We start from the raw sequence: 26,787 nt of genomic DNA, 5'->3' as shown, positions 1-26,787 counted from the left end.
CAAATCAATCCTTTCTGTGGATGTTTTAAATTAAAAGCCAGGTTTTATTGGTAAACATGTGGTTAAAGAAGGGCTTAACTATGGTTTAGAAAACCCTATGAATAAGTGGATAGAACATGTATTTCTGATGTTGTACTGAGGGAATGACTGCTGCAGTAGTTTACATTGTGCTAGATTTACAGACAAAAATATTGTTTTTAAATGGACAGCAAAGTAAAACGGGAGCAGATCAGAAAACAGGGATCTTTTTATAAAATATGATAAACAGGTGAATAAAGCTTAACCATTGGCCTGGATTTGTGCCTGTGTCTAGCCTTGTTTGGGTAATATTGCAACAAAACGAATTGACTATAAATAATGTAACTGTTCCTGTGACTAGTACATTACTGCAATGACATCAGAGGGAGTGACTGCTCAAAGCAACACAGTGTACCTTTTAACTGTCTGTCTGCCTAAGCACATTTATCAAATCATTGACAGATTAGGCCCAAAGCCTACATTTGTAGATGACTCAGCAGGGCTGTAATGACTAAGGTTCGCATAAGTCAATCTCTGTTATCTGTCATGGAATGTTACAAAAAAAGCAACCCTAATCATTCTGAGTTAGTTCAGGGCTGCCAGCAAACTATTTATATAGAAACAGCCATCTTTGCTACTTTACAATTTGTCAGAAAATAACTAGCTCTTATGAAGTTCATGCCACCGTTTTGAGAACAACCTATACATATATGTTTTAAACATAATATAGATATATAAGGTTAACAATCCTTAAATATTTTTGAGAGAGATTAAATAAAATAAATTATAATTTGGTCATTGTTGTCATAAGCTAATAATCATACGGTACATCATATGATTGTAGGCATGGCAAGAAATGATGGTCCTAAATGATTTATGATGTGACATTGTTTGCTTCCGTATGTGTCCCAGTGGATTTGTAGTTATCTTTTATTTAACATTGTCTCTCCTGTCCTTGGTGATAAACTTGAATCTCATTGAGGCATCGTGGGCCACACCCTGCCATATCCAGTTGACGCCCATGACCATGTGCTTTAATTCTTCAAAGCCTACAATCCTTTTGATTAACAGAACATGGCTTTGAAGGATTTTCAAATGGCTCTGGTGGTAGTGACTGATTGAGCCATGGTGTTTAAATCAGAAAGCTTAACACAACACAAACACAGTAACTGATTGGAAAGCAGCCACTCCCTTAAAACACAATAACCTGTCAATAAGGCCCTGGGCGACAAAACTATTACTTTGTTTAAATTAGACTTTTCTAGGCAGTGAAACCTGAAAATCGAAAAATACTTAAAAACTGGAGGTAGTGATAATAATTAGACAAATATGGATGACAGTACCAACGCTCTTCAGGCATGCTGTTATTGTCTGGGACTGTTATTATGAAGACACAAAAGGGCAATGCGCCTTTAAGAGGTGCTCCCTTCACTGGCAGTTGCCCAGTAACAATGCATCTGCAGTGCAGAGCATCGCAACATAACGCACCGATAACGCTTTGTCACCCCAAACCTTGTTCTTAAATAATATGTCATGTAATGTATATTTACTTATTAACAAACATACCCATCTCGTAGAACATGACGCAAGACTATATTCGCCGTCGTATGATTTACATTTAAATTCGGCTAACAGCAAAAACACACAACAACATTTCTTTTTTTTGTTTTTCTAAATTAGCACTGCTAGTTACGCAGTCTCCGTCGGATTAAATAGCTGCTCAGTGGGGACCAGTGTCGACCCAGAAATGTGTTTCGCTGCTTAGCTGGCCGAATACACAGTTGAGTTGAATGTCTTGCCTCATGCTCTACATGCTCTATATACACTAGCTATAGACGGGACTGAAGCACCACTTATTAGCAAAGCGACTTAAAACTGACATTTTTATAATAGACATTGCGCGCGGCGTTATAACCTCTATAGAAGAAAGCGCGTGTACCAGGGGCGGGCCAAAGCTACGGGGCATGATTGACAGCCGTGTGTTGGGATAAGTTCACTACCACAGGTGTTTCGCATTAAAGCTAAATAAGCTTAAACAATCATGCCAACAACAGACCCAATATCATAAAATGTGTTTACAATACAATGCCTTCAGTTCTAAATTGAGGTATTGCGTTATGGTATTGACGTTACGTTAGACCTATGAAATTATTAATGCCTTACGTTTAAACGACACACATGGTTAAAAAATAATTAAGGGTAAGTTTAAATTGACACTAGTCTAGCTAACTTAACGTTAGACTGTTTCTTACCGGATGGTTTTGATTCTTTGGCAGCAGAATTTTGTCCATCGGCAATCCCTTGCGACGATGATATCTGGGTGGACTGAGTCATTGGATCCATTTTACTGTAGTTTCAAAGCAACTGCACAAAGGAGGTAAAATGTCTGTCGTCTCGATATTAATTGTCGTACACTGTCCTTTAAAGACGTATATTTCGTCTGACTTTCCTTAAATTTCCCCAAGAGCGGGACTCGGGTCTGCACCTTAACGCAACGTCCGAGCACTGACAGATCAGCAGAGATGGAGGGAAACAAGGAGGACTATGGAGGAGGGGAAAAAACATGTCGGGGTGAGACGCGTTCAAAGTCTCCGTTGAGGCTCCTATATGTCAACTGTCACCTGCTAGGCCTACATATGAGTTGCAACTGCGTTAATGTACGATAACATAACACCATCAAATTATTTTATTACCACCAATTTACTTGTACTACATCCGCCCTACATTCAAGGAACTTTGTATCAGTGAACTGCCATGGTTCTAGACAAAATATCTAATTTTGTTGTGAAGTTCACGCACGATAAATAAATACCCCACAGCACTTGAAGGCAGCACGAGGAATATTCCTGAACACAGACACCATGTTATACCTGCTCTGAACAAATGTGGGATTTTACATTTTGACCAATAGCTATTTTAGATTTGGGATGCTACATTATTAGAATTTGAATAAATACTACCAAAATATGAGTGTATAATAAATGTGGGATAAAGGTGGATAATTATGGGTTGAATACATTAACTAGTTTGTATGAGCTATTTGTAACAAAGCCAGCTATGTCCACGACCACGTTGATTATATTGCTTTTAAATTATGAAGATGTAACGATTTAACGGCTATGGGTACACTTTTATAAGAGTCCAAATTGTGTGGATTTTACTGTAGCTTGTTTTCCATTATGTAATGGTTACCTTTGTTCCATTTTGTAGCAATATATGACATGACGGCTCCATGCCGCCTTCTGCTGGCAGTCTACGAACAACACATTATGAACTACATTTCCCAGCCTACACGCTGGGAAACTGTGTGCGCAGTGCTTAAGATCTACAACCATAGGGATGGGTCTATCAGCGTTCGACCGCGATTGGCAGCGTCCGCCATATTGTTATAAGATCTACTCCGTTACGCAAACGTAGAGACTGGCAACACACTGCAAGTGAATTTCAGGCAGACTGAACTGCGCGGCAAAAGAAGGGGGACACAAACAAAAACATGTGGATGAGGCGGTGAGAATACGGGTATGTTATCTCCTACACATGGTTTATTTATCAGTTACTGAGAGTTTAGAGCAAGTCAGTATTGCGGCAGGTTGTGATGATGTATTTCGCTAGAGTCCTAGGCGATACGCGTTATCCAAAAGTGGTGAGTTTAGCTAACTAGCAGCTCGTTAGCTTGTTAGCAGCTTCTGACAACAGCCGTCATTCATCCAGCTGCTCCTGAGCTGTTTGTCACAGTGTGTGGCCCGCTTTCTGGTTTGGTACATTTGTGTACTTTATCTTACAAGAAATTCATTCAGCAAACTAACAGTAGTAGCAAGCATAAATGGTTAGCTAACGTTTACTTAACTTAGTTAGTTAGCTAGTTAGCCTGGATCAGTACACCCGGCTTGCAAATGAATGAATCTATCGGTAACAGAGTATTCCTGGTCGGTAGTAAATACTGCAGTACTACTGCGTTTCTGGTCATGCGTGGACCTTTCGAAGCATTAATCGGAAGAAAGAACGTAGAAGAGCATCCTTTTGTAGCTTTGAATTGAATGTGGCTACATCTGTAGCAGTAGGAGTGCCCCGCCCACCAAAGCGCCATATAGCCCATGTTAGCTGCGTTGATGTAACCAGCATTATGCAACCAAAGCTGCTCATCCCCGGGTCAGTGTCTAGCTCTGTGTCTGCAGCAGGTAGAAACACATTGTTATTATCATAATTATTGCTCGCATTATTAACAGCATGTGTATAAATGCAGATAAGGGTTCATAGTAGATTCATATAAGATATGACAACATAATTGATAAATACTAATAGGCTTTTACATTTTGTACAGCAATATTGCCTTTTTATAGATCTGTGGTAGTGTATTTTCAGCCTTTTGTGCATTTTTAACGTATTCCTAAGAATACATGTTATAGTATTATAAGTAATAACTGGCAAAGCAACAGTTGCATAGAAAGTCTGAAATGTAAGTATTGAATTACCTGTATTTAGCCTGTTCCTCTGTACCATAGAACACCATTGTTGTCAAAAAACTATTATTTTTAACCCGGGCCGGTTCTAGCCAATTTGCTGCCCTAGGCGAGATTTTACAGTAGAAAAGATACAAATCATTAGAGTATCCAAGGAATACACAATAGAATAGGCTATATAAATGAAACATTTCTACAAAAGACAAATACACTACAAACAGAAACGTATTGACATAGGTAATATACATCAAAAAGGCTTCAAATGTATTCAGTATTGTATGAACATGTTTGAATTGGGGGATGGACATCACATCCTCTAGGGGGGTCCGGGGGTATGCCCCCCCGGGAAGAATTTTTTGAAAATGTTAAAGTGAAATGCTTCAACCTGGTAAACTTTGAGCGCACAATTACTAGAGACCAGAAGCTGGATTTTCGCTTAGCCGGCTAACTTCAGGGAAAACTCGGGCTTTCCGGTCCTACGACGCTGGTTCTCTTTTAAACGGGCTAGATCTCCATGGTAACTTATGCTGAGCGGCTAACCTCCTCCGGGGCAGGTTAGGTTGCAGGCTAAGAGATCAACTCAGTGAAAGCACCGCCTGCTGACCAATCAGAGCTCCGTGTGCATAGTTTAAAGCTATCAAGTCATATTACAGGATAGAGGAAATACAGAAAAACTGCCGTTGCAGGAAAGACGGCCGGCAAAAATCAACTGACTGTGAATGTGAAAATTAATAGAATATCCCCTCCCATCTTCAGAGCAATCTGACTATTATAACATTAGCGTTAAGAAAGCTTACTTAAATATCTGCCACAACATAAGTAACCGGATCAGAGTAACATTAAGTACAGTCCGCGGCACTGTGAGTGCAGACGTCGATGTGTCCCATTATCATTCATATCATATCACATCATAATGTATCATATATTTCCTTATCTGAGTCAGCTTCTTGAGCCGTATCTGGCCGTGCAACACTCACAGTGTCACATACTGTATGCAGAAGTATTGTTTTAAGCAACACATTAAGTTGACGAAACACTTGAGTCAAATGTAATTAAAGTCAGATCCACTCGTGTCTTGGACGGGGCAGTGATATCATAAACCTGTTAATGTACGCATTCAAACGCTTTTTCTTTTACCAGCTGTATTCACCTTGCAGGTGCAGCTATGTGGCTTTTATCCTGGATAAAGTGTTTAAGTCATGGATGTTTAAAGTTTAACTTCTTCATATGTCTAATATTAAAGTTCACTTTTCATTCAGGAAGTATGACGCTGCGCTGTCAGTACGCTTGTCCATGTTTGTGATTGGTCGAATGCTCCAAATACCACCCCTTTCATGTGAACGCGCACCTAACTAGATAGGACACGGCTGGCTTGAGCGATCCACTTGATAACCAGCGTCGTAGTACAGTTTAGCGAGAGCGCGTATGTTTTGGATTGGGCCAACCGGCTAACTCAAACATATCCAGGTTAGGTTGAACCAGCTTCGTAGTACAGGCCTCTGATCTAGGGGGTACAACTCTAAAACACCCATATGAAAAAGATCGGTTTACATTTTAATAATCAAATAAGTATGTGAACATAACCAATAATCTACCATAGCCAATAACAAATACATTTAAGTTATTTTATTTTTGTTGTTTATTCATATCTTATTTTACCAGTTAACATTTATTTATTTATGCATATTTTTTTATCTCTCCAGTTTTAAATGATATTTTTGGTTTACTGTCCGATAGTATACATTGGAATGATTTCAAACCTGTTTATCCCAATATTTATAAAGGAGTGCCTTGGAAATATGTGTTTACATAATTGTGATCAAAACGTTTGAGACCCACTGAGATAACTTAGACTAAAGTGAACTATCTACCTCACTGAGCCTCTCACCAGCTAATAACAACAGCTCCGGTACTGGTGCACCCTCTCTCCCTCGCTCGCTCCCACGCTCACTGCACTTTGGCTGTGAGCTGCGGGCGCCTGATAAGCCAACATCCCCCATTTTCATCACTTACAGCGCCCATCGTACAGGGCAAATGAAAAGTGTAATCGGGGTGAAACGGGTGTTACATTTACTTAATTATGAATGTTGTTGCATCAAGGCCAAAAATTAGGATGAGCACCAACGGTCCAAAACGTTTTTTTCCCTCCCAGAGCTACCAGCGCAGCGCCCAGATCTGGCACCCTAGACGACCGCCTATGTCGCCTATGCCAAAAACCGGCCCTGTTTTTAACACATCAATAAGCCACACTGTTAAACTGTGTGACATGGCCCTTTATTACCATGAAAGCACATACTATTAATTATTTGGACTCAATCCCACATACACAGCAAATACAAACTCAATGTGGTTTAAGCCACAACTGAAAATAGTCCCCAATAAATGCACTATTTGACTAATGTTTGCTTAAAAACTACCATGACCAGTGCTGAGCTGGAGTTGAACTAACAGCTGTGTCATATTCAGTTCTGCAGGTGAGGAGAGCATCCGAGTGGACTGACTTTGGAACATCATGGGTTTGCACTCAACCCAGAAGAAGCACTTCCCCCTGCGGGGCATCGATGGCGTGGTTCAGCTGTTTGAGTCTGAGCTCCACAAGCCAGAGCCAGACCTCGCCCTTCTTTCCCTGGTCCTGGGATTTGTCGAGCATTTCCTAGCTGTGAACCGGGTCGTCCCCATCAACGTGCCAGGGGTCCGGTTTGAACCACTGGAGGCGGACTGTCCCAACTCCTGCTTCCCCACTGTGGAGCTGGGCATGATCTCTGCACTGTACGAGCGCTTCACGGCCCAGATCCGTGGAGCGGTGGACCTCTCCCAGTACCGGAGGACGGGTTCAGGGTCCAGCAGGGAACTGGTAAAGAAAGTGTCGGATGTGATCTGGAACAGTCTAAGTCGTTCTTACTTCAAAGACCGGGCCCACATCCAGTCTCTCTTCAGTCTCATCACAGGTGGGAATCAGAATCAGAATTCACACATGAGGGAAATGTACATTGTTACAGCCAAAGTGAAGATGGAGTCAAAAATAAAACATTATTAGGTAAAAGGCATGCACATAATGTTTCAAATTATTCCAATTCAAAATATACACATTCGGTAAAAAAGTAGTAGCAGTATTTTTGAAATTAAAATGTAACATGTAGAATTGTTATCTGGTAGAAGCTAGATAACAGAGGTAAAATTATATATTGAGTTACTTACAGATTATTGTTATATATTAAGATTGTAAAGCTAAGAGTAATTATTATAATTTTAACTAGGTACATATTGCACATAAGTGTTATTGCACAACAGTGGTGTTGTAGTCTTTGTTTTAGTTTTTTACATTATTGCACATTGGTGACATGACTTCTTAAGTATTACTTAAACATTTGTTTTATGAAGATGTTTTTAAAGGCTTAAAATAATTTTTTTTTTTATTGAAACAGGTACCAAACTGGACAGCTCCGGTGTGGCCTTCGCAGTGGTGGCAGCCTGCCAGGTTCTGGGTCTAAAGGACGTCCACCTGGCGCTGTCTGAGGACCACGCCTGGGTCATTTTTAGCAAAAACGGGGAAGAAACGGCCGAGGTGACCTGGCACGGGAAGGGTAACGAGGACCGACGAGGACAAACAGTCACAGCAGGAGTCAGTGAGAAGGTGAGGTCTATCATTGTCTCTTACCTGATAATGATGAAACATTTAACCTTCCTTCGAGTCAAATTTGACCCAAATATTTTCATCTCAGGATAAAGGTTTATTTTATGCGAGTGCCAGAAAAAATACATGTTCACTTGTATTCTATGTTTAAAAAAATTAATAATAATAATTATCACTTTCATTTGGTTTTTGGTTTTATTCAAATGTATAGCATGTTCATTCTTTTGGGGGCAATTTTGTAAGATCATTCAACATTATTTCCTTTTTTAACTCAGAAACACAGGTCATTATTTATACTATATGCTTTATGAATACTCAAACCCGAAGGACAAAAGTTGATAGGAAGACGACACAAGTGTTAAAGAAAATCCCAAAGCAAGTTCAATTCCAGAATTCACCTAGTAATTATTATATATATTCCTTATGAAACAAGAAATGATCGTTTATGACATCATTTTCAGTAAAATGTGTATGTGTATGTGCTTACAGTAACTTGATTTGAATTTCCCCCAGTGGCTGTATTTAGCACTGATGACTCAGTTTTATGTCACCAAAACTATCTAATGTCTAAGCCCAGGCAATGTGACTCATTTTTGAACCGCTTGGTAATGTAATCAGTCAGTGTAGCAGATCAGTTTTTTTTTTTTAACAGGAAGTGAATGAGAAGTTGATAATTTAATGTCCCATCGGAATTATTTTTGCTCCTTTTTATTTAAAGGGGACCTATCATGCAAAATGCACTTTTGTACGTCTTTTATACATGAATATGTGTCCCCGGTGTTCCAGGGAACTCACCAAGTGTCAGAAAACACAACCCTCTCTATTTTCCTCCATACCCAAATCTCTAAAAACGGGGCTGCAACGGATCTGATAAAAACTGATCCAGATTTGAACATTTCACTGACGTCAGGACGGTGGCGCTACGGCTATTGGGCCAACTCTCCACTTATCAGGGGAATGTGGGGTTGGGCCACGGCCGGCCATTGCCGCTCGAAAGCGCTGGAGACGCTGTAGTACATATGCCAGGCCTGTAATGGCGCGTTTCCACTACACGGCCTCGCTCGGCCCCGCTCGGTATGGCTGGGCCTCGTTAGGACTGGCTCACTTTATGGCGCATTTCCATTACAGTTTAGGAACTGGGGCAGTATCTATAGTAACGCAGTGTAGGCGGAGCCGTGACGTGATCTTCAGAGGACCCCAGAAAAACAACACAGCCGTTAGCTGTTAGCACTCAGAGCTCACAGCTCCTCATATATGTTCAGAAACTAGACAAAAGTTAAACAAGTACAAACCACAGACTGCCTGTGTCATGGTGAATACAGTCGCTGCTTTATTTATGTCTGTATAGGCCGTTGTTGTGAGTGTGGACGGTCGGAGCATATACTGCGTTAGCTTAGCCAATCTCCATTTAGAAAACACGCATTTTAAAAGGTTTTTCGCCTGCCGTCTGTCTGCAGACTTGACAAAGCATTAATTCATGGTTTTTACTAACCGGTTTCAGTATGTTGTTACTTCGGCATCATTTTGAAACGTGTATTACAATTAAATCACGGTCAAATATGTCCATCTTGTTGTAGTTGTAGCCCCCTTGCCAGCGATGCTCTCTCTAGTTTAGCATACTCAGCCCGACTCAACCTCGTTGTCTCTGGCCCTAGAACCACGATTTTATGAGGCCAGAAAAACTGTGAATTAGGACCCGCCGGCCGGTACTAGGCCAAGTGGAAACGCAACCAAAGACGGGCCGCTGACGTCACAGCCCTCTTAAACCATGCTCCGCGCTGTAGTGGAAACGCGCCATAAGTGGCGCTGTAGTCTGCCACAAAAGCAGCGAAGAAGACTTCCCACGCATGGTTGCCATGGTTGCCCTTCTGTTTATTCTCCGCTGTGGCTTTTTTTCCTCCCTCCCCGAGGCAAGCGTTTGCTCCTGCTGCTGTAATTCAATGCAATCCCTCCCCGTCGAGGCAAGCACTGTAATTCTCTCCGGTTAGTCCACCAGCAGATGACAAACACCCGCCTCTTCCAAGGAACGAGGGGACCGTGCGGCAGAGTTTCAGTTAGGTTTTTTTTCGCCGGTCAAGATGTCCGTTAAAGTTGAAATCTTCCGGACAAAATTAGAAAAGAGCCGGTCAAAGGTCTTCTTTGTTATTTATTGAGCTGTAAAACAAATGAATAACGACTCTATATAATAATATAATAAAACACGGAGGACGGAGATCTCTTTTTCTCCCCCTCTTCTGACAGCCCAGCAGCTGATCAGAGCCCTCTCCTGCAGGGGGGCGTGGTCCGCTGCAGCTCACAGAATCAGCCCCCTGCAAAAACAGGGCTGGAAAGAGCAAATGGAGCGAAATGAGGCATGGCTAAAATGCAGGATCTGTTTGGTATTTTGAAAAAAAAACTATATTTATATAGGTATGGCCCTACAATATATTGTTCAAATATAGCATGATGGGTCCACTTTAAGCTATCAAAATAAAGAGGAATGTAGCCCCCCATAGATTTATACAAGAAAGGTAAAATTTAAACATTAAGACGAGTAATACAAATGTATTTCTGACTAACTTTCTGTAACCTTCTGTGTGTGTCCCCTCAGAGCTGGCTGTATCTGAAGGGCTCCTACATGAAATGTGACAGGAACATGGAGGTGGCCTTCATGGTCTGTGCCATCAACCCGTCCCTGGACCTCCACACGGACAGCTCCGAGCTCCTGCAGCTCCAACAGGTGAAACACACCTCGCACTGTGCAGTGGGGTGATGCATATCTGCTCTTTTAATCTCCCTGAACACACCGCAATTCTCACTTTCACAGTAGATGCTGGAGGAAGCGGTGACCTTAATATCAGAGAGCCAACCAAAATTGTAGAATTGGCTTCTTGGAATGAAGGAATTGAAATTTCCATTATTTTCTCTTTGAGAATACTGAATTAGACCATTTGAGTAGTAATTCTTTTGAACAACTTAGTTTGGCTGTCCTTTTCCATATTCTTCTTAAACCTTTTTATGTGAAGTGATTCCAATATAAAATGTATCTCGGCAGGCCATCTTACATTTTCAATGTTTATGTATTCCTCAATTTCAATTATGTATAGTTTGGAAAATGTTATCCCTAATCAGAATTAAGGCTTTTTCAGAAATAATAAAAACATGCAGCTGTAACACCTGGATTTAGACATAAACTCTGAATATTTGTCCTAGAGAATTCAGGATAGGGCACATTTCCATAGCACTAATTCCATCATACTCGTATCACGTCAAATGTTGTTGTATAATTGTATTTATACTTAATGGGTAGGGGTTTAAAGGGGACCTATCATGCAAAATGCACTTTTGTACGTCTTTTATACATGAATATGTGTCCCCGGTGTTCCAGGGAACTCACCAAGTGTCAGAAAACACAACCCTCTCTATTTTCCTCCATACCCAAATCTCTAAAAAAGGGGCTGCAACGGATCTGATAAAAACTGATCCAGATTTGAACACTTCACTGACGTCACAGAAGTGGCGCTACGGCTATTGGGCCAACTCTCCACCTATCAGGGGAATGTGGGGTTGGGCCACGGCCGGCCATTGCCGCTCGAAAGCGCTGGAGACGCTGTAGTACATATGCCAGGCCTGTAAGTGGCGCTGTAGTCTGCCACAAAAGCAGCGAAGAAGACTTCCCGCCCATAGTTACCATGGTTACCCTTCTGTTTATTCTCCGCTGTGGCTTTCTTTCTCCCTCCCCGAGGCAAGCGTTTGCTCCCGCTGCTTTAATTCAATGCAATCCCTCCCCGTCGAGGCAAGCACTGTAATTCTCTCCGGTTAGTCCACCAGCAGATGACAAACACCCACCTCTCTGCCTCTTCCAAGGAACGAGGGGACCGTGCGGCAGAGTTTCAGTTTCAGTTTCTTTCGCCGGTCAAGATGTCCGTTAAAGTTTAAATCTTCCGGACAAAATTAGAAAAGTGCCGGTCAAAGGTCTTCAATTTGTTATTTATTGAGCTTTAAAACAAATGAATAACGACTCTATATAATAAAACACGGAGGACGGAGATCTCTTTTTCTCCCCCTCTTCTGACAGCCCAGCAGCTGATCAGAGCACGTCTTCCCCTCTCCTGCAGGGGGGCGTGGTCAGCAGAATCAGACAGGTAGACAGCAAACAGCACATAGAGCGAAATGAGGCATGGCTAAAATGCATGATCTGTTTGGTATTTCGAAAACAGAAATGTATAAATATACCTTATATAGGTATGGCCCTACAATATATCATTTAAATATAGCATGATAGGTTTCCTTTAATAACATTACATACAAAAAAAAAAGGATATATATTTCACCCCTAATAAATATTCCCTATTTAGACAAACAACATAAAAAACAAAAAGCTAGACTATGCTAACATATTCTATAAAAACAAGTCGTGTAAAGCCTGTTTCTAATGAAGGCCTGGGACAGGTAAATAGAGGGGCCACTATTTGCCCTTCACTAACTTGTTAGATCTTTTTTTCATGAACCACTTCTGTTGCTCTTACTGATTTCTTTATTTTTCTTTCTCCCTGAACACAGAAACTCTTATGGTTGCTGTACGATCGAGGCGACCTGGACAGGTGAGAGTTTGGGAAGTTAGTCAGGAACAAAATGTCTCTGAAGTCTAACAGTTTCTACACACTGTGAAGAGTCGATGTGTAAACTTGCTAAATTCCACACCCCCCTCCTTTTCCTGTCGGTGGTCCAGGTATCCTATGGCCATGGGCACTCTGGCAGACCTTGAAGATCAGGAGCCAATCCCAGACAAGGAGAGCCCCCTGCAAATCCACCTCAAGGTAAATAAGAAAAACAAGGACGCCTTGTAGGATGTGAGGAAATGTTTTTTAGGCTCCAATGCATCCCAAAATGTTGAGCTATACATTTAGAAAACATCTACATGTGATAGTCGGCTCCACTTCTCAGTAACTAAATCTGATCACCAACTACTATGGGGTTTCAAATGGTTTCCTTCAAAGATAAATGCAAAAATATCATCATACTTTTCCGCTTTTACTTGACACAAATATGACTAAGAATTGAGAGAGTATTGTCCATCTTCAGAGATCAGGATGTGTGATTCCTCCTGTGTTTGTGGGCTCTCCCTCTCTCAGGCTGTCGGCTCGGCTCAGAAGTTCTACAACAACGAGCACATCTACCCCTACATGTACCTGGCTGGCTTCCACTACAGACACCGGGATGTGCGGGAGGCTCTGAAGTGCTGGTCCGAGGCAGCGCAGGTTATGCAAGAGTGAGTCACCACTGCTTATACACTCCAGGTTAATTCTGAGAATGAATAGGCGTCTTGCTCAAATGATGATGTGAGGTCAAATTTACAATCTGTGAAGATTCAGGTAATTTCTTTGTATGGTACAGGGTTCGTACGGTCATTAAAAACCTGGAAGAGTCATGGAAATTCAAAATGCAAATTCCAGGCCCTGGAAAAGTTATGGAAAACAATATTTTTCCCAAAGTTTTGGAAAAGTCATGGAAATGTAACTAAAGTTGCGTCAAATATAATTTACATTTGATCTAATCGCCAAAATAATCTGCCATCATGACGCGCATGGTGTTATTTTTTTTATATATGAAGCGCGAGCTGTGTGCTCGAGTCTTCCTGCCTGTCGGCTGAACTCTGCTGCTCCGGGATGAGGGTCTAACTTCAGCAGCTACATTACCTACGGTGCGTTCGTTAACAGTAACTGTGCGGAGTCACTGTGGCACAGACTGGACCGCTGGTGAACAGCTGTTAGAACGGTTCAGGTATTCAGAGCAGAGCTCCCTGTCGGAGCGGCAGAGCGTGATGTGCACTGAAAAGTTTTTCTGTCGCAATATTATTTAAGGAATCGTTGAGCTAGCTAGCTAGCATACATTGTCACTATCTGCTAACGTTAGCTTTAGCCTTCGTTTTCTAATAGTTTTTTTCATAGGCTATAAACAGAGGTCGTATAAGTAGCCTATAGATATTGTACTAGAGTAAAAGTAGAAGTACTCAGATCTTGTACTAGAGTAAAAGTAGATGTACACAGATCTTGTACGAGTTAAAGTAGAAGTACCAGAGTGTAGGAATACTCTGTTACAGTAAAAGTCCTGCAATCAAATTGTTACCCAAGTAAAAGTACAAAAGTATTATCATCAAAAAATGTACTTAAAGTAGCGACAGTAAAAGTAGTCATTGTGCAGATTGGTCCATTTCAGAATAATACATATGATGTGTTTTATAATGATTGATCATGAAAGTGTTCTCAAAGCTGGTAAAGGTGCAGCTAGTTTGAATGACTTTGTATACTGCAGGGTAGCTTGTGGATTTACTCCAGGTGGAACTAAAGTCTGATTTAACACTTGATTAGATTTCACATCATTCATCCACATCTGTAAAGTAACTAAAGGTATTAAATACATGTAGTGGAGTAAAAGTACACCATTTACCTCTGAACTGTAGTGGAGTCAAAGTACAAAGTAGCAAAACATTGAAATACTTAAGTAAAGTACAAGTATCTCAAAATTGTACCCAAGTATAGTACTTGAGTTTATGAACTTGGTTACTTTACACCGCTGGCTATAAAGATAGAAAGACTAAGCAATTAAAATAAATGCTTTTATACATTTCTATTAGATGTGACTCTTTAGCGTTTCTGTTATTATGAACACTGCTGCTTTAGTTGTTCTGACTGCTACAATCCTCTGTTATTCCTAATTTTAAAGCCGATATTCCGTGGGGTGGGGTCGGGGGGCTCGGATCCTTGTGACCTTTTTCATACCTGATGAGTTTGCATCCCTGACTACAGTTGCTTTAGCGTGTAGAAGCTGGTAAGCCTACTACTTGATTTGTTTTAGATAGGCACAACATGTTTCATATGCAGACCTTATTTTCCTGTTCCATGTTAAAATAAACCATTTTCAGTGGTACCGCTGAGAAAGAGTCATTTGTTTTGGTCATGGAAAATGAGGTAAAGGTCATGGAAAAGTCATTGAAAATCATTGGTGAAAAAGTGTATGAACCCTGATAGTAGGTAGATCTGGTTTGCAGATAAAAGACGAGGGATATGTTGTGACACGTTCCAAAACAACATGGACAACCGAACAATCTCTATGCTCCGTCACATCTAAAAACAACTAGTACAAACCGGAATAACGAAAAAGGCAGAATTCTTAATGAAAGCATGATAAAACATGATCATCATGATTCTATCAATGTTAAAATAGCAGTTTCCTAAGACAACAAAACAGATAATAACACAATATTCCTCCTGTAAGGCAAGGCAAGACAAGTTTATTTATATAGCACATTTCAACACAAGGCAATTCAAAGTGCTTTACAAAAATGAAAGACATTAAGAAACATATCATAAAATGATATCTAAAAACACTCATATAAAAGCAAAGATAATACAAGTTACAGTGCAGTTTAAGATATGAATAGCAGTGTTTCCCCTATATACAAATAGTGGCGGCGCAGCGCCGCTGCTGAAATATGCGCGCCGCTGCTAGGGGGCGCCAGCCAGGTACCCAAAAAAAATAAAAAATGTTAACTTTAAAAAAAATAATAAGTGTCGACCATTTTTCATTTTTGATTGTTTGTTATGTGGATTTGTATTTGTGTTACTGTATGTTCAATAAAGGTGTATGTTTGCTAAATCTTGAGACATTGCCACTGTATGTACTAGGCAGGGCCGATTTTTGGCATAGGGCGCCAGATCTGGGGGGCGCTGCGCTGGTAGCTCTGGGAGGGGAAAAAACCTTTTTGACCGTTGGCGCTCATCCTAATTTTCGGCCTTGATGTAACAACATTCATAATTAAGTAAATGTAACACCCTTTTCACCCCGGTTACACTTTTCATTTGCCCTGTATGATGGGCGCTGTAAGTGATGAAAGTGGGGGATGTTGGCTTATCAGGCGCCCGCAGCTCACAGCCAAAGTGCGAGCGTGAGAGAGAGAGAGAGAGCACCGGCGCTGTTGTTATTAGAATCTGGTGCTAGCTGCGCTAACGGATATAAGAAGTAGATGTTTCTACAACCAGGGTGGAGGAGAGCTCTCCTGTCAGACTGAGAGGCTCAGTGAGGTAAAGGACTCTCTGAGTGTTTAGATAGTTCATTTTAGTCTAAGTTATCTCAGTGGGTCTCAAACAAATATGTGTTTACAAATTATGTAAACACATATTTCCAAGGCACTCCTTTATAATTATTAGGATAAATAAAAACAGGTTTGAAATCATTCCAATGTATACTATAGGACAGTAAACCAAAAATATCCTTTAAAGTCTTAAAAATAAGATATGAATGAACAACAAAAATAAAATAAGTTACATTTATTTGTTATTGGCTATGGTAGGTTATTGGTTATGTTCATATACTTATTTGATTATTAAAATGTAAACCGATCTTTTTCAGATCGGTGTTTTAGAGTTGTACCCACTAGATCAGGTCTCTAGTAATGTGTGCTCAAAGTGCACCAGATTGAAGCATTTTACTTTAAAATGTTCAAAAAAATCTTCCCGGGGGGGCAGACCCCCGGACCCCCCTAGAGGATGTGACGTCCACCCCCCAATTCAAACATGTTCATACAATACTGAATACATTTGAAGCCATTTTGACGTATATTACCTATGTCAATAAGTTTCTGTTTTTGTAGTGCATTTGTCTTTTGTAGAAATTTTTCATTTATTCTTTATATATAAAATCTCGCCTAGGGCAGCAAATCGGCTAGAACCGGCCCTGGTGCTAGGCCTCAAGAGCCTTTCTTGTGCTGGCAGACACATAGAAACAAATTGGCGGGGCGCACTTCGCACGTGCACACACTAAAAAATTCCACGCGCTCACATGCTGGGCCCACGTGCCTTAGCACCGCTGCTATGACTCCATCCTGGGGGAAACACTGAATAGTTCAATTAAAAAGCAGCGGCAAAAAGAAAAGTCTTCAGCCTGGATTTAAAAGTAGTAAGAGTTGCAGCGGACCTGCAGGTTTCTGGGAGTTTGTTCCAGATATTTGGAGCATAATAACTGAACGCTGCTTCTCCATGTTTAGTTCTGACTCTGAGGACAGAAAGCTGACCAGTCCCAGAAGACCTGAGAGTTCTGGATGGTTCATCATTTAGCAGTAGGTCAGACATGTATTTTGGGCCTAAACCATTCAAAGCTTTATAAACCAGCAACAATATTTTGAAATCTATTCTTTGACAAACAGGAAGCCAGTGTAAAGACTTCAGAACAGGAGTGATGTGATCCACTTTCTTAGTGTTTTATTTAGAAGATAAAAGCATGGACAAGTTTTTCCAAATCCTGCTGTGACATTAGTCTTTTAATCCTAGAAATGTTCTTTAGGTGATAGTAGGCTGATTTAGTAACTGTTTTAATGTGACTGTTGAAACTCAGGTCAGAGTCCATGACTACACCTAGATTTCTGGCTCTATCTGTTGTTTTGAACATTGCATACTGAATACAAGATGCTGTTTATGTGCATCTGGTCGGGCACCTAAATATACTTTCAAAGAGGAGAGATTTATGGCATTGTTTGTTTTAAAATTTGGTGAATTTGAATGTAGTTGTTATCCTACTTTTATTGTGAAAGGGGAATTAAGCAATCTGTTTGAAATGCTGATGTTTACAGCAGGGCTATATTGTTGCAAATGATAATAAGGTCGCCATCCATCAGCACTGCCTCTTTAGTTGTAGTTTCATCAGTTGAACACAAGGTGGCATTCAATGCATAGCTTTTTGCCTCTTGATGGGATATTACTTCTTGAAACTAAATAAATAAAGGAAAAAATGCATTTATCAGCCATCTCCTCCCAAAACTAGGTGATGTGAGGGATGAGTTTGAGCTCTGGTTCAGATTGTGCACTCTTGTGGTTCTCACTGGTTCAGATTGTGCACTCTTGTGGTTCTCACTGGTTCAGATTGTGCACTCTTGTGGTTCTCACTGGTTCAGATTGTGCACTCTTGTGGTTCTCACTGGTTCAGATTGTGCACTCTTGTGGTTCTCACTGGTTCAGATTGTGCACTCTTGTGGTTCTCACTGGTTCAGATTAAGCACTCTTGTGGTTCTCACTGGTTCAGATTGTGCACTCTTGTGGTTCTCACTGGTTTAGATTGTGCACTCTTGTGGTTCTCACTGGTTCAGATTGTGCACTCTTGTGGTTCTCACTGGTTCAGATTAAGCACTCTTGTGGTTCTCACTGGTTCAGATTAAGCACTCTTGTGGTTCTCACTGGTTCAGATTAAGCACTCTTGTGGTTCTCACTGGTTCAGATGGTGCACTCTTGTGGTTCTCACTGGTTCAGATTAAGCACTCTTGTGGTTCTCACTGGTTCAGATTAAGCACTCTTGTGGTTCTCACTGGTTCAGATTGAGCACTCTTGTGGTTCTCACTGGTTCAGATTGAGCACTCTTGTGGTTCTTACTGGTTCAGATTAAGCACTCTTGTGGTTCTCACTGGTTCAGATTGAGCACTCTTGTGGTTCTCACTGGTTCAGATTAAGCACTCTTGTGGTTCTCACTCTGGTTCAGATTGAGCACTCTTGTGGTTCTCACTCTGGTTCAGATTGAGCACTCTTGTGGTTCTCACTGGTTCAAATTGAGCACTCTCGTGGTTCTCACTCTGGTTCAGATTGTGCACTCTTGTGGTTCTCACTCTGGTTCAGATTGTGCACTCTTGTGGTTCTCACTCTGGTTCAGATTGTGCACTCTTGTGGTTCTCACTCTGGTTCAGATTGAGCACTCTTGTGGTTCTCACTCTGGTTCAGATTGAGCACTCTTGTGGTTCTCACTGGTTCAAATTGAGCACTCTCGTGGTTCTCACTCTGGTTCAGATTGTGCACTCTTGTGGTTCTCACTCTGGTTCAGATTGTGCACTCTTGTGGTTCTCACTCTGGTTCAGATTGTGCACTCTTGTGGTTCTCACTCTGGTTCAGATTGAGCACTCTTGTGGTTCTCACTGGTTCAGATTGAGCACTCTTGTGGTTCTCACTGGTTCAGATTGAGCACTCTCGTGGTTCTCACTCTGGTTCAGATTGTGCACTCTTGTGGTTCTCACTCTGGTTCAGATTAAGCACTCTTGTGGTTCTCACTGGTTCAGATTGTGCACTCTTGTGGTTCTCACTGGTTCAGATTAAGCACTCTTGTGGTTCTCACTGGTTCAGATTAAGCACTCTTGTGGTTCTCACTGGTTCAGATTGAGCACTCTTGTGGTTCTCACTGGTTCAGATTGAGCACTCTCGTGGTTCTCACTCTGGTTCAGATTGTGCACTCTTGTGGTTCTCACTCTGGTTCAGATTGTGCACTCTTGTGGTTCTCACTCTGGTTCAGATTGTGCACTCTTGTGGTTCTCACTCTGGTTCAGATTGTGCACTCTTGTGGTTCTCACTCTGGTTCAGATTGAGCACTCTTGTGGTTCTCACTCTGGTTCAGATTGAGCACTCTTGTGGTTCTCACTGGTTCAAATTGAGCACTCTCGTGGTTCTCACTCTGGTTCAGATTGTGCACTCTTGTGGTTCTCACTCTGGTTCAGATTGTGCACTCTTGTGGTTCTCACTCTGGTTCAGATTGTGCACTCTTGTGGTTCTCACTCTGGTTCAGATTGAGCACTCTTGTGGTTCTCACTGGTTCAGATTGAGCACTCTTGTGGTTCTCACTGGTTCAGATTGAGCACTCTTGTGGTTCTCACTCTGGTTCAGATTGAGCACTCTTGTGGTTCTCACTCTGGTTCAGATTAAGCACTCTTGTGGTTCTCACTGGTTCAGATTGTGCACTCTTGTGGTTCTCACTGGTTCAGATTAAGCACTCTTGTGGTTCTCACTGGTTCAGATTAAGCACTCTTGTGGTTCTCACTGGTTCAGATTGAGCACTCTTGTGGTTCTCACTGGTTCAGATTGAGCACTCTTGTGGTTCTTACTGGTTCAGATTAAGCACTCTTGTGGTTCTCACTGGTTCAGATTGAGCACTCTTGTGGTTCTCACTGGTTCAGATTAAGCACTCTTGTGGTTCTCACTCTGGTTCAGATTGAGCACTCTTGTGGTTCTCACTCTGGTTCAGATTGAGCACTCTTGTGGTTCTCACTGGTTCAAATTGAGCACTCTCGTGGTTCTCACTCTGGTTCAGATTGTGCACTCTTGTGGTTCTCACTCTGGTTCAGATTGTGCACTCTTGTGGTTCTCACTCTGGTTCAGATTGTGCACTCTTGTGGTTCTCACTCTGGTTCAGATTGAGCACTCTTGTGGTTCTCACTGGTTCAGATTGAGCACTCTTGTGGTTCTCACTGGTTCAGATTGAGCACTCTCGTGGTTCTCACTCTGGTTCAGATTGTGCACTCTTGTGGTTCTCACTCTGGTTCAGATTGTGCACTCTTGTGGTTCTCACTCTGGTTCAGATTGAGCACTCTTGTGGTTCTCACTGGTTCAGATTGAGCACTCTCGTGGTTCTCACTCTGGTTCAGATTGTGCACTCTTGTGGTTCAGATTGTGCACTCTTGTGGTTCTCACTGGTTCAGATTGAGCACTCTTGTGGTTCTCACTCTGGTTCAGATTGTGCACTCTTGTGGTTCTCACTCTGGTTCAGATTGTGCCCTCTTGTGGTTCTCACTCTGGTTCAGATTAAGCACTCTTGTGGTTCTCACTGGTTCAGATTAAGCACTCTTGTGGTTCTCACTGGTTCAGATTGAGCACTCTTGTGGTTCTCACTGGTTCAGATTAAGCACTCTTGTTCTTCTCACTGGTTCAGATTGAGCACTCTTGTGGTTCTCACTGGTTCAGATTAAGCACTCTTGTGGTTCTCACTCTGGTTCAGATTGAGCACTCTTGTGGTTCTCACTCTGGTTCAGATTGTGCACTCTTGTGGTTCTCACTCTGGTTCAGATTGAGCACTCTTGTGGTTCTCACTGGTTCAGATTAAGCACTCTTGTGGTTCTCACTCTGGTTCAGATTGAGCACTCTTGTGGTTCTCACTCTGGTTCAGATTGTGCACTCTTGTGGTTCTCACTCTGGTTCAGATTGTGCACTCTTGTGGTTCTCACTCTGGTTCAGATTGTGCACTCTTGTGGTTCTCACTCTGGTTCAGATTGTGCACTCTTGTGGTTCAGATTGTGCACTCTTGTGGTTCTCACTGGTTCAGATTGAGCACTCTCGTGGTTCTCACTCTGGTTCAGATTGTGCACTCTTGTGGTTCAGATTGTGCACTCTTGTGGTTCTCACTGGTTCAGATTGAGCACTCTTGTGGTTCTCACTCTGGTTCAGATTGAGCACTCTTGTGGTTCTCACTCTGTCACTCCCAGCAGGCAGAATCCCAGAGAGGGTGTGGTGAGACAGGAAGCATCCAACCTCTCCTCCCTTTTGACACACTGTTCATGAGCCGCGGCTAAAAATAACTCCAGTGACCCATCACACATTCCCCCCCCATACTTCAGCTTCCTTCTTCCTGCTCCCCATTGTTCTTCACTTGGGACACAGTGTGTCAAAAACAGTGGATTCTTTGTAGGTCAAATATGCTCAAAGTTCACTTGTCTGCACTGTTGAAATGCGTTAAATAATCAACCTGTTTAATAAACGTTGACTATTATAAATCAATATTTTAGATAAGTAAAAAGAAAATGTAACTTAAAAATGAGCGAAGGCGAACTATCATTTAATATTTTGGTCATGTAAAGCGTTTAGTTGCATCGGGGGAAATATCTATAAAAGAACTGTCTCTTAATAAAAACCCTTTTGTAAAGAAAACACCAGATCAAATCATAATAAAGATTATTACTTATTTCTAGTAATAATAGTAGCTAAAACAAAAAGCAAGAAGTTGAGTAAAAGATTAACGATTTTGTAAAATAAATATCTATGAATTAGAAATCATGTTTTTATCTTTGATGATAGATGGGAAAAATGGGTGAGATATAGAACATTAACACATCATTATTGATGACTAAATAGAAGAGAAAGAAAATGAAAGATGTATTTTTCCTCTGTTAACTATATCCTCTAAATCAGTGGTTCTCAACTGGTGGGTCCCGTTTCGAGGTTCGAGGTTTGTTTGTTTTTTGGGGGAAAAAGTCTAACTTTTATTTTGAAGGCCTGATTTTCTAACGCTGTGCATGCAGTCGGCGTTGGACTGGAAGTACCGGAGACCATAAACGGTTTTGAAAACTTCAGATCAGAATCAAGATTGTTGCCGGAAGTCCCCACGGAGAATAACTTTGCGGTAGAACTATTCTTTATGCATCCATGGGTACAACTTCAGATACAAATGAACACATAATGAAATATGACCCCCGGTTTGATGATTGACAGGTCACAGAACAATGGGAGCTATCTACCCTTACCCACAATTTGTAAAGTCATTCACACAGACTCTCTCCTCTTTACTCTTCTCTCTGTGAGGAGCAGCAAGCTGTCAGAACAAAGTGAAAAACAAACAATGGCATCAAATATTATTAATATGTCGGGTAGTAATAGATTTATTTATTTTCTTCTCAGAGTGTACCAGAATGCGTAGTTTATATTTTAGTATTTTTAAGAATCTCCTGGGGGAGAATTCCCCCAGACCCCCCTGCCGGGGTTGAGTTTTCAGCTTGTGGGCCTTTTTATGTTATATAATTCAGCTTTGATCATCATCTCATTAAACCTTTTTTTAAAAGCATTCTTTAGTTCTGTGAAGGAATATAAGCACTGTACATTCATAATGTATGCTGTAAAGCGTATACAGTGTTTCCCCTACCATTGTCTTGGTATATATATATATATATATATATATATATATTGACCAAGTATAGTTGACCAATTTCACGTATTTAGTTTTAACTGTTTTTCCTTTTTTGAAGTGTGCCCTGTTACAGGTCAATCACATCACATGGTCTGATTCTCAGTCTGATCTCACAGGATATATTCTGACTTCCTGTTGTTATTTTAAAAATCCATTTCCTCTCACCCACTCTCGCAGGTATAACTATTTCCGTGAAGACGAGGAGATCTACAAGGAGTTCTTTGACATCGCCAATGACGTTATCCCCACCCTGCTGAAGGAGACATCTTCTGCTGCAGAGAGCACCGGGGAAGGGGGAGAGGGGGGAGACGGAGCTGACAAGGCAAGTATTCCCCCACAGACAAAAGCTGCAATCTAGAAGATCAAAATGTCTGATCTGGTCTGTTTTCACTTGAGAAAAACTGAGATTAAGACCCCTCCATCTCAGATTAGCATATGATCTGGATAATGATATTTGCAGCCTAGCATAGGTAGTGTTTGCATAATGGAGATTTCTGCATCACTAAGGCTAAATACAATCTTGACTCTGGTTACGGTATGTCAAATGACAGAACTAGAATAGAAAGTCATTCACATTTAAAATACAACCATTTAAAAATATTTTTTGATAACTGAAATGTTTTTCTGAACAAAAATATCATAATTATAAGGGAAAATGTGCACATACTGTACATACATAATGTAGCCTATTTACACTACCTCACAGGATATATTTTACTTTTAATTTAAAGCTACTATGCACCATTTTATTTATGTATTTAGTACACTGTGTTTATGTTTCTGTCCTTGGTCTATTAGAGAGTATTCTAATTTATTCTGTATATTTTGTAGTGTGTATTCTTAGATACTCTCCTGATCATATGTACGTTCTACTGAGAATATATATATTAGCTTTTAATGTTTATTTTATTAAATGTTTAAGAAATGTTGTAATTCTATCTATCTATAATTTAAACCAGTAAGTCTTACAACCTTTTACAGTCCCCCATGGCAGATTGCTGTGGACCCCAATTTGAGAGTCCTTGATATAAAACATAGTCAACATGTCCGCAACACAAAACATTTGTTATGGCTGATGTCAAAATTCAAATGCAATACATTTTTCCGTTTCATTAAGATCACATGTTGACACCAGGAGAAGATGGGTGCTGAGTGACACATCCTGTATAACGTGTTCTGTATAACTAACAGTTATTACTCTGATTTCAGGATCAGCCAAAGCAGGCAGCCGCTTTCTCTGCACTTCAGGACCCAGAATGCTTTGCCCACCTGCTGTGTTTCTACGATGGCATCTGCAAATGGGAGGAGGGCAGCCCCACGCCGGTCCTCCATGTGGGCTGGGCCACCTACCTGGTCCAGTCTCTGAGCCGCTTTGAATCTCAGGTGAGGAACCCTGCTCATCGCTTTGAAGTTCAATATTCAAAGATTCAAAGGCTTTATTTTCATATACGCAGAGTAGCTACAGTGTAGATCCCAGGCTCCTCCAACAATGCAACATAATATATATATGACATAAAACAGAGTAGAAATAAAATAGTGCAAGATTATGTTGCAAAACCAATGTGCGAGTAATGCAGATGAGGTGAACTATATACATGTCAAATAAAATACAATAAGCAAAATATTGCAGGGAATGTTGTAATTGACCAAGTATACACAGGAGTCTGTCCAGGAGAAGTACCTCAAGTATTTCACAAGAAATCTGGTGAGGCTTCTTTCTCTGTTTTCATGGCCCATAACTGGAACAGCCTCCCATTGGATCTTAGAACAACAAACTCTACTGGAAGTTTCAAAAGTCAATTTAAAGACCTATCTTTTGAATTTGGGGTACTTTTAGTGGTATCCCTGTTCATCTTTTATTGTTTTATGGTTTTGTGATCTAACTTTCAGTTTTCTTTTTTTATAACTTGTTTTTTGTTATGTTCCTCACTCTTTATTACTCATTGTTATTTCTATGAATCTTGTCTATAAGCACGTTGGGCTGCATCTTGCACTGAAGGTGCTATATCAATTAAGTTTATTACATACATGTCAAATAGAACAGAAGATAAGCAAGAACAGAATGTGACATTTAAATACTGTACAGTCAAATATAAAATACTGTTTATTGTAGTAATAAATAATGATGCAAACGGATGAATGCTGTAGGTTATGAACAGCATGTGTCCATATCTTATATCTGAAATGTTTGCTCTGATCCCAAAGGTGCGTCAGAGAGTGACGATCATCACTAAGGAGCCTGAGCCCCAGAATGATGACGACGACATGTCCAGCGACGACCCCCGGGAGGGCCGCAGGCGGGGCCCCAGGAGGGAGTCCAAGCTGGATGAGCAGGGCTCCAGCCCTTCTGCTGCCCCCCCCACCTCCCCCTCCAGCCAGCTAATAACACAAACACCCCCAGCAGCCCAGCCCAAGAAGGTAGGAGACGGAGGGGGCCGCCGCCGCTCCTCCCAGGGCCTTCGGGGCGTAGACGCAGAAGGAAAACCCCCCAGCCCGGACTCTTCGCCCTCCTCCCCCTCTCCCCCCATGCCTGTGGTCACCTTCCAGAGTGAGAAGATGAAGGGGATGAAGGGGCTGCTGTGTGCGGCCAAGGTGAACTCCAGCGCCATCAAGCTGCAGCTCACCGCCCAGTCCCAGGTCCAGATGAAGAGGCAGAAGAGCACCCCCACCGGGGACTACTCCATGTCCTTCATGAAGCGCCAGCGCAAGTCTCTCTAGACATGCTGATTGTTGGAGGAGGAGACTCTGTAGGACAAACTGTGAACAGACAGCCGATAAACCTCACTTTTGTTTGTGAGACTTTTTACCAGTGTTTTCATCCAGAGGTCCAGTTCAGTCAATCGCTTTCAGCAATATATTTGACTTGCACACGAGTTAAGCGTCACATATCAGGTTTGAACTGATGACGTGAACATTTCATTCTGTTTTTATTTTACTAGGACCAGAAAAACAAATTCTGCCTTGTTTGATAGATTGTAAGCACTCCTTACAATCATCCTTAGTTTGTGTTTTGATTGGCAGCCAATTGCGCACTTACTATGAAATGATCATTAACTTACATGCAGATGTTTTGAAGCCAAAGTAAGGAGGGTGACTAGAATACAACACACAGGCGTGTAAATATCAACTTGTACCATTAGGAACCTGTCCATGACTGAAGCCTTGGAAGTGATTGATTTATTTAGGATAGTTACTGTGTAACATTGTCCACTTCTGCTTTATCGACAGCTTCTTTCTTGCTCTTTGTTGCCTTACTTTGCCTTTGTTCTTTCTAAAGTAGGTGGCCTTTAGTTTTGAGAATAGCTAAGCGAGGCCTTTTTCTAATGATTAGAGAAGACCAGGAAGACCATGCACTGTTCAGAAGGAGCCACATTAGGTGACCCTGCTACATCCTATATGCTTGAGGACTTGTGGTTGTTGTTGTTTTTGTATCTGCAAGTAATAAAGAACTAAAATAAAACGTAATGCGATCTGAGGAGGTGTATTAGATATATAAGAAGAACACATGGTCACAGTTGACTGAGCTATAAGAGGCTCTACACTGTAAAAAATCTCGAACAGGTTTTTTGTAACCTTTTCTGCAGTGGGAGGTAGTATGTCTTTGCTTCATTCAGTCAAAAAGCAGTGGTTCATCTCTCCAGAGAATATTTGCTCATTTGGTCTCACGAAATCAAAAAATGATCTATTACCTGCCATTCTTAAGAAAATAAGAGTATACATGATTGGATTGGGCTTTCATTGGACAAATTGGATGCAAGAAGGGGGGGAAAACTCAAAGTAAAACTATTCATGTCATAGTTTAGCAGTGATTGCCTGACATTGTTATTTTAATACATCCATGGATTAACCTGGTTCAGGCTCAGGTCAATAGGCCTGCAAATATTACAGTTTCATTTGGTCAAAAATCAATATGCACACAATACACTTGTTTATTTA

General features: G+C 41.2%; 2 protein-coding genes across 5 annotated transcripts in view; one reads left to right on the top strand and one right to left on the bottom strand.

Moving 5' to 3' along the window:
- Positions 1-2,579, bottom strand: part of rtn3 (reticulon 3) — a 32,455-nt gene extending 29,876 nt beyond the window's left edge. Inside the window, exon 1 of one of the 3 annotated variants that reach the window (XM_034130824.1) lies at positions 2,271-2,579. In XM_034130824.1, the coding sequence (XP_033986715.1) occupies positions 2,271-2,361 (91 nt within the window). In that variant the 5' untranslated portion in view covers positions 2,362-2,579. The remainder of the gene's footprint in view (positions 1-2,270) is intronic. The other 2 variants (XM_034130822.1, XM_034130823.1) reach the window with 2 other exon arrangements.
- Positions 2,580-3,377: 798 nt separating this feature from the next.
- Positions 3,378-26,316, top strand: men1 (multiple endocrine neoplasia I). Of its 2 annotated transcripts, none has more exons than XM_034130918.1 (10): positions 3,378-3,537; positions 6,945-7,426; positions 7,904-8,112; positions 10,703-10,831; positions 12,655-12,695; positions 12,824-12,911; positions 13,227-13,363; positions 23,029-23,173; positions 24,061-24,234; positions 25,057-26,316. In XM_034130918.1, the coding sequence occupies exons 2-10, from the start codon at positions 6,991-6,993 to the stop codon at positions 25,567-25,569; spliced, it is 1,872 nt and encodes a 623-aa protein (XP_033986809.1). In that variant the 5' UTR covers positions 3,378-3,537; positions 6,945-6,990; the 3' UTR covers positions 25,570-26,316. The 2 variants fall into 2 exon arrangements, with proteins under 2 accessions (XP_033986809.1, XP_033986810.1); XM_034130919.1 differs by having other exon boundaries at positions 3,409-3,525; positions 25,057-25,569.
- Positions 26,317-26,787: the final 471 nt, after the last annotated feature.

Source organism: Trematomus bernacchii, unplaced genomic scaffold, assembly GCF_902827165.1.
Source record: "Trematomus bernacchii unplaced genomic scaffold, fTreBer1.1, whole genome shotgun sequence".
NCBI lineage: Eukaryota > Metazoa > Chordata > Actinopteri > Perciformes > Nototheniidae > Trematomus > Trematomus bernacchii.
The sequence above is the reverse complement of the archived record's forward strand: the minus strand, read 5'-3'. Positions and strand labels throughout refer to the sequence as shown.